The following is an 8263-nucleotide window of genomic DNA, read 5'->3' as shown; positions in this document are numbered from 1 at the left end:
TGACTCCGGGCTCCGTGATTTCAGTGCCGTGCCGGGCCCCGGATCATCGGTCCCCGGCCCGAGGCCGCCGCCCGGCCCCCGGCCGCGGCCGGGCGGCCCCGGCCGAGTCCGGCCGCCGCCGCCGGGTCACCGGCGTCCGAGCACTGCCAACCTACTAGTAGGGCCGGCTCACCGGGCACGATCACGCACGGTCACCAGTGCCCCCGAAGCCTGTCACAGTGTTGAGGCTCAGAGCCGCCTGCCACTGCGCCGGCCCGGGCACTGCAGTGAGCGGCCGCGGCTGCCGGCCGGCGCCGGGGCGCCGCCGGCCCCCCGGCCCGCCGCCGGGCCATCATTGTAACGGTGATAACGTTCGTTGTACTAGAAAGAACAGTCACGAGGAGGCCGCCATGGTCGAGTTCGACAAGGTTGAAGGTGAGGAGAGAGAGAAGGAAGAGAGAGGAGAGAGAGAGGGGATACAAGAGGAGCAGGAGCAGGAGCAGGAGCAGGAGATGGGGCAGGGGTAAGAGGAGCAGGATCAGGAGCAGGAGCAGGAGCAGGAGCAGGAGGAGCAGGAGCAGGAGCAGGAGAAGGAGAAGGAGCAGGAGCAGGAGCAAGGGGGGCAGGAGGTGCAGGAGGTGTAAGTGGAGCAGGTGGAGCAAGTGGTAGACGAAAACGATTTGAGGGAGTATAAAGAGTAGGGGAGAAAGGAGATCAAACGGGACATGAGATTCCAGGTTATGGGTAGACACTAAAGATAGTATTGAAGGGATATTGTATTAGTGTGTGATTCTTGGTCCAGAGGAGAACAGATTGTTTTGGGGTATAATAGTTCGGGAAAATGCCGTAAGCACAATGATAGATCAGAGGTTATGATCAAAGATCCGATCTGAAGAGATCAAGAATGGAGGGTACACTGGGTGGGGTACGAATCGTAGGACATGCCGGAACAAAGAAAGGATCCAGCACTAAAGTAGCGGAGGTCCAGTGAGCAGAAGGCGAAGCTATGTGACACGACGTGAAAGTGGTTGTTGTCTTTGTGGATACTTCACCTCTGGTGTCTGCATGGGAACTTACTTGCAAGCTGAACAGGACAGTTGTCTATGTCGGTTCCCGACTCGGTTGTGTACCCTGTGATGGCCCTGATCTTTCTGATCTTCCTTTTCCTGGCCTATCAGGTCCGTCTGCTCTTGCTCTTGCTCTTGCTCGTGCTCTTGCTCTTGCTCTTGCTCTTGCTCTTGCTCTTGCTCTTGCTCGTACTCTTGCTCGTCCTCGTGCGCTCTTTCCTGGCAAATTCTACCGAGCTCATCGTCCTTACCTGTTGCCTTGACGCAGGGATATCGAGTGTACCAGGACAACGAGAGGGCTGCAGCAGACAAGATGAAGAAGAGGGAGCAGAAGAAAGTTGGGAGTGGGAAAGGGAGCAGGAAAGACAAATGAGAGGATTGAGATGATAGTTTGAGGAGCGACCTCCTCCAAGTCCTTTTCCTCGAGCCACAAGCCCTCGCCGCCTCGTCCTCCTCCGTGGTGGAGAGGCTCTCGATATTGTTTCCAGAAACAGCTTCACCCCTCTCTGCTAAACTTGGTATGACTCCTCAATGAATTGATTTAGTTTCTCCTTCCAACCTCCTCCACAACACCTGCGATGAAGACGAGAAAACTATGACGCATCTCAACAACGCGAGCGCTCGTGGGGCCAACGAGGACCGAAAACGAGCAAGAGGCGAGCTGTACGTGTCTAATCAATCTATTCAAGATCAGTTACGGATTATCTTCTCCTCTTCAACGCCGCGAGAGCACTATCCCTCGCCGTCTGTCTCGTGGAGGACGTAGAATTCAAAGTGTCCTTTGTTAACTCAAGGCTATTCCGTTGCACTGCCCGATCTCTCCCACTTCCGTGCACAAAGATTTCTCGAATCCCCTTCGGCACCATGCACCTTCTGAGCGCCGGCACCGCCTGGCATCGCATGCCAAGGTCCCCGCGTGTACGCTGGATGATCGCGTGCGAGGCGATTCCACTTATTCGTCCTTGGACTTCTGCTTTCCCTCAGCCTCCTCCTCGTCGTCCTCGGGCATGCCCCCGCCTCCAGCGGGGAACCAGGAGACTGGTACCATGTGGAACAGAACCTGGACGAGTGTGAGACGAGGAGCAGGAGCAGGGGAGAGGCTGAGAGCTTACGTTGAGAGGGATCACAGAGGCTCCCAAGAGAAGGCAGGCGATCCACTGATCCCGGGTCAGGTGAGTGCAGCCGAAGGCGGCGTTGAGCCCAGGCACCTCGATCAGGGCAAACTGCAACAGGAATCAGGAATCAGCGACCTGATAGGAGGACAGGGGGAACGAGGACGAGGGGGAAGAGGCAGTCGGATGAGGAAAGGGGTGGAGGGGGTACCTGAGTGATGAGGGTTCCGATGACAATAACGAGGAAGAAGGAGTTGCGGAACACTCCGTCAAAGACGTTGAGCTCGTTGTGGATCTTGCGGGAGTTGATCTCGTTGAAGATCTGCATCAGCACGAAGACGTTGAACACCATGGTGTAATGCTGCGTGTGGTCGCTGACACCGTGGTGGGCGCCGGAGCAGAAGTCGTGAGGCCTGAGGGGCTTGCCGGTCTTGGCATCGAACGTCGAGGGGTCCGAGGAGTTATACATGGGGATGCAGGCACCCGGCACTCCGTTCCAGTCGTACGCCGCAGGTCGTCCGCTGCGGATGTTTCCAAAGTAATCCACCAGGATTTCTCCCTCGCAGACAGAGCCGGTGCCGCGGCAGACATCTCCCATCCCGAAGATAAGGAACGAGAGCACAATCAGCTGCCACGAGGCATGCAAGACCATGTTTCGCACCATCGTCTGCGAAAGAACAGCCTGATCACGGGGGTACGGCTTCCTCCTCAGGAGCTCGTCAGTCGGATCTTCGGTGGCGAGCGCCAGGGAAGCAAAGGAGTCCATGATCAAGTTGACCCAGAGCATCTGGATAGCATTCAAAGGGCTCTCCGTCAAGATGGCAGCGCCAACGCAGGCCAACGAGCAGGCGGTGATGTTGACCGTCAGCTGGAACTGCAGGAACTTGCAGATGTTGTCGTAAACGCAGCGGCCCCACTTGACGGCTGCGACGATGGAAACAAAATTGTCGTCCATGATGATTACGTCCGAAGCATTCTTAGCCACGTCGGTCCCTTGAATACCCATGGCAAAACCAACATCGGCCTTCTTGAGAGCGGGAGCGTCGTTGGTTCCGTCTCCAGTCACGGCAACGGTCTGTTTGATCCCAACAGTGGAAGCCTGGATACCAGAGACCAGCACGTGCTTGTCGAGAGGCGTGGAGCGAGCAAGCACCCTCAGGGGAGGCCAGACCTTATCAAACTCTGACTGGATGATGTTGCCGTCCGAGTCGCAGACGCGATCTCTGAACGTCTTGCCATCGAGCACGGAACCCTCCCCATCTTCGCTGGTGATGATGCCGCATTTCTTTGCGATGGCGCGAGCCGTCTGGATGTTGTCACCAGTGACCATACGCACGACAATCCCTGCGGTCTGGCAGTCCTTGATGGCCCCCGGGACTTCGTCACGAAGAGGGTCCTCGATACCGACGATCCCAACGAGGGTCAGGTCGGCCTCAAGTTCGGGAAGAGACATCTGCTCCGATGGTTTGGACAGCTCCCTCTGGGCGATGCAGAGAGTTCTCAGACCCTCGTCAGCAAAGTCAGAGATGATCTGCTCGATCTGATTGCGCATCGCAACGTCGATGTCCTTGATGGAGCCATCTGCCGTCATGATTCTTGGGCAGAGGGCAGACACGATCTCGGCAGCTCCCTTGCAGTAGAGAACCTCCTTGCCGTTCTGGGGCACGACAGTACTCATCCTCTTCCTGTTGAAATTCATCAGCGAAGGCTCGTGACTAGCCACTCACTGCCTCCCTCACCTGTCCGAGGAGAAGGTGTAGCACACACGACCGATCTGTTCGTCGGGGTACTTCTGTCTGATCGACTCGTAGCTGTGGCCGATCTCGTTCGCCATAATGAGCAGCGAGCACTCAGTATCGTTTCCGCAGTAGGCCCAGGTCCCGTTGGTATTCTTCTTCAGGTAAGTCTTGAACAGGGTGTTGACCACCGCAGCAGTCGCGAACTTCTCCTTGATCTGTGGGAGCTGCGCGCCGATATCTCTCTGTAAGCAATGTTTCAGTACCTGGTGTCAGACATACGGCAAGTCTCACCATGTTGGAGAAGACTCTGTTTCCGCACCATGCCTTGACGACAGTCATCCTTGAAGTGGTCAAGGTACCGGTCTTGTCCGAGCAGATCGTGGTGGCTCCACCCATAGTCTCGCACGCGCTCAAATGCCTGACCAAGTTCTGATCTTTGAGCATCTAAATGGATCGGTTAGCGAACGGTGGCACATAGAAACATCGTCAGACCTTCTTGACAGAGAAGGCCAGGGCGATGGTGACGGCAAGGGGCAACCCCTCAGGAACCGCAACAACGAAGATGGTGATGCCAGTGATGATGAATCCGAGCAACTCAGACCAGTGAATCTTGTGGTCCCATTTCTGAAACCCCGAGTCAATATACCTCAGTCACACGCCATCTAACAAGACCTCGAAGCAGCACTTCCCAGCGTAGAAGGCATAGAACATGCGAAGGCAGAGGATGACCACCAGCGCGATGGAAACCCACATGCTGACAGTTGTGATGAGATCCGTCATGGCATCGAGCTTCTTCTGCAGGATGCTGCGACCGCCCTCAGCTTCCTTCATCTTCTCCTCCATGGTTCCCTGCGTGGATGTGAACAAGACTCCAAAACCTAGTTCACGAATGTACAGACCTGGTATGTGCTCGCTCCAACGGCAACGACCAACATCCTGCCCTCCCCTTCTTGAACAAAGGTGCCGGCGAACAAGGTTGGGCTGCTCTTAACAGAACCATGCCTAACTCGATCGTCAGCATTTGGTTGAGGGAGTTCGTAAGCCTCACTCGAGGATGTAGCTGCTGGACTTCTTCTTCATCACAGTTTCACCCGTGAGCATCTTCTCGTTGATAGCGAGATCATTGCGACCAAGAACGATGCCATCAGCTGGAAGAATGTCTCCAGTGCTCAGCAGAACAATGTCGCCAACAACAAGTTGCTTGGTCGAGATGGTCGTCTGCTGCCCGTCACGGATGACAGTGATGTCAATGTCATCCTTCTTTGCGTTCAAGTCACCTGAAAGATTGAAGGGGTAAGCCTTCACTTTCAGAACGACAAACAAGCATTACGGAATTGCTTCTCCTTCTGGTAATCGTTCACGGCACCAACAGTGACAACCACCACCACCGCAAACAAGATGGCCACTCCCTCAAGCCACCTTGTCCAAGATGAGATTCTTCACCTCAAAGGATCATTTCTCCCGCTCACCCGTATGGCTTTTGCTCAACGAAGACACCGATGAGGAGCGAGAGGATGGCAGCACAGGTGAGGAAAATCAGGGTCGGGTCTTGCAAGGCCTCCCACATCAGTTTCCAGAGCGGCTCCTGCGGCTCTTGTTCAACCTGGCAGTGGCAGCCATGCCGTTAGACAAGCCATTCGAACTTATTCTGGGGCAAGTAACCTCATTCTTGCCAAAGAAGTTGGCCCTGTCCTTGACATCGTTGGAGTTGACACCCTTCTCCTTCTCGATCTTCAAGGATCTGGTGGGCGTGGAAATCTCAGACCAAGGGAGGCTATGCAATCCAATCTACCTCAGGATCCCATCGAGACCACCCAGCTTCTTCTCGTACTCCTGGAGCACGTAGGACTCGACGTCCTGGACAAAAGGATTTCAGCCGAGACTGAGCACGGGGAAGAAGGCCAAACTGCGGACCGAAACTGTAGTGTTGTCGAACGTGAGTCGAACAAGATTGGAAAGATCCTTGGACTTGAGTTTGAAGTCCATGGTTGAGCTCCGTGCGCCGTGGAGGGACCCCCTATTTCCCTCTAACTGTCTGCCGAGCGGCGATCCGGCTTCCGTTACTATAGAAGCAAGCTCGGTGCCGTCCAAACCAGGACCCTGGGGTGCAGTATAAGATGATATTTTGCAGTAGCAGGCGCCACTCCGTCCGCAAGAGGACAAGGAAACGCAAGGTCTGAGACCAAGCTTTCTGCTCAATTTAGCCGTGAGTGCTCAAGAATAAGAAGAGATCACAGGCAAGCAAACATAGCACGCTTAATACACGGATAGCATGACCGGGTATTCGAGATCATCAGATCATTCAAAAAATAGAATATTGCGTTCTTGTAACACGAGATAATGGATTTCAAAACACTACCAGCATGCACCTAGCTTTCGACTAAGCCCCCCTAAACCCCTTGCAAACCATTCCGGAATCTCATATTCAGGGATTGTCAGTTTCCTATCACATCTCTGAAGCATCATCGTTGAAAAATCAAGTTTCCAGAGCTCTCCACAATCCAATCAGGTAGACAGATCTCAAACCACACATGCACATGCGTCCCGAAGCTACATCAGTTCTTCCAAGCACGGAAGAGTCTATTGACGAGGGGGAGGAGAGCGGGGAAAACGTCAGGAGAGGAGCAATGAGCGTCAAGTTTGGATGATGGTAGAGCATGAGAGGAGGAGGTACGCTCGCATGCCGCCGCTCTGCATTCTTCATGCTGGCACCTGTGCGATGGCTTGCGATGGCGCGACCAGCCGATGCCGTAAGGAGGTCTTAGGTTTGTCCTAGTGAGATACATTCCACCAGTACTTACTATCACCGAGGTCCTACACCGCTAGGACCTCGGTGTTTTAGCTGCGCTGTCCGGACACCGAAGCGTACCAGGGGTGGGGATGGGATGTGAACAGGGTAGGGTTAATAATCTGCGATACTAGTCAGGAGGGTGGGGTACAAAGTTAGGGGTGTGGCGAGTGCTCTATGCTGGGTGGGAGGCACCCTTTATGTCCAGCAACTCGTAGGGTAGGGGCTTCGCGGGCCCGGGGGGAGGATGTCTGACGGTGCGGGAAGACACAGGGAGTGACAAAATACATAGCAAGGCAATTGAAAGATATTGGAAGCAAAGGGGTATGGGAGTAGGAAGATGAATCAGGTGACCTGTGTCAGACCAGTCGGTCTGACGGGGGTGGGTAGTGGTCGGGTGGTGGACAAGCACACACGTGCTTGTAGGGGTGTTCATACGAGAATTCGATCCCCTGGGGGTAGGGATGAATTTCCCAGGGGGTACACAAAATGAACAGGCGGGAGGGGTGAGGTACATGAGGTTCATTAGGGGGTAGGGTGGTCGGTTCCCGATCGCTGGGTCTGCAGAGGAAGCATGTGAGTGCTTTTTTGGAAAACAGGGGGGTAGGTACAATAGCTAGTAGGGTAGGGGTGGATAAGAGCTAGGTGGTGACGTGTTCAAAGAGGGGGTAGAACAACTCAAGGCCTGCCTGCCCATAGGGAAGGGTGCTTTCCGATGTTGGTGGGGGTGGTACCTCCAGTAACTGTTCGATACCCCCCCCGCTCAGCCCCTTTACTACTTCGAGAGGGATAACTCCCCACCCCCCCTACTTCATCTCACCAATGACCAAAACCTTATATGCCCCACCCCACCCCTTTCCCTCCCTCTTCCCCACCCCCCGACTGTGGAATTTTTCTTTTCATGTCATGCCCCACCCCTACCCCCTATCTCTCTACCATGTCATCAACCCCGAAGAATCGTCCTTGGCAGCGCCTAGAAGCAGGTACCCCTCCATTCCAGACAGAGAAGTACTCTGGAAGTACCCACCCATACCCATCATTTTCCTCGATCAATTGACTATCACCCTCGTCAATTTCAACCCCACCCCTACCCCCTCAACACTCGGTTTCAAATCAAATCCTCTACCCCTGTCCTTTGAGCGTTTCTGACCCGTCGTTTTGAAAGCCTTCATTACCACCATATCACGTACACCCCCCTTTTCTGCAGAACAAGTAAGGTCATTCAGTGGGTAGGGTGTAAGTGTGGCCCCGAAATGCACCTCTAGCAGATTACCGGTACCCCTGCCTCCAAGGCTACTGCTCGGCGACCTCTGACTTCCAGTCGCACCCGGGCCCGGCCCGGCAGGCGACCGGGGCCCGGGGCCCGGGGCACTGAGCAGCCGGACTCTTTCAGTGATAACGGTAAATGTAACGGTATCATGTGAGTCATGGCCGTTACAATAGGGCGGGATCCGTATGGCGGATTCATAACGGTCATTGACAACGGGCGGATAGCAAGGCAATGCGCCCATGATGGAGGGTAGCGGAGAGGGAGGGAGGGAGGGAGGAAGAGAGGAGGGAGCGGATGAGTTGACCATC

General features: G+C 54.9%; 2 protein-coding genes across 2 annotated transcripts; both read right to left on the bottom strand.

Annotated features, from left to right (window-relative positions):
- Positions 1-1711: 1711 nt before the first annotated feature.
- GUITHDRAFT_151689 (hypothetical protein) lies at positions 1712-1927 on the bottom strand. Its single transcript, XM_005835721.1, has one exon. The coding sequence runs from the start codon at positions 1910-1912 to the stop codon at positions 1748-1750; it is 165 nt and encodes a 54-aa protein (XP_005835778.1). The 5' UTR covers positions 1913-1927; the 3' UTR covers positions 1712-1747.
- Positions 1928-1998: 71 nt separating this feature from the next.
- GUITHDRAFT_136466 (hypothetical protein) lies at positions 1999-5883 on the bottom strand (the record flags this gene model as incomplete). Its single annotated transcript, XM_005835720.1, has 14 exons — positions 1999-2106; positions 2159-2269; positions 2370-3843; positions 3898-4139; positions 4189-4341; positions 4390-4521; positions 4570-4746; positions 4797-4899; positions 4946-5174; positions 5228-5316; positions 5367-5500; positions 5560-5638; positions 5690-5754; positions 5812-5883. 14 exons carry the CDS (start codon positions 5881-5883, stop codon positions 1999-2001), a joined length of 3168 nt encoding a protein of 1055 aa, XP_005835777.1.
- Positions 5884-8263: the final 2380 nt, after the last annotated feature.

Source organism: Guillardia theta (genome assembly GCF_000315625.1).
Source record: "Guillardia theta CCMP2712 unplaced genomic scaffold GUITHscaffold_20, whole genome shotgun sequence".
Lineage (NCBI taxonomy): Eukaryota > Cryptophyceae > Pyrenomonadales > Geminigeraceae > Guillardia > Guillardia theta.
This window is presented reverse-complemented; position numbering and strand designations above follow the sequence as displayed.

Coding starts and splice junctions, on each gene's coding strand:
- GUITHDRAFT_151689 (XM_005835721.1), bottom strand. CDS start 1,912: ATGGTGCCGAAGGGGATTCGAGAAATCTTTGTGCACGGAAGTGGGAGA.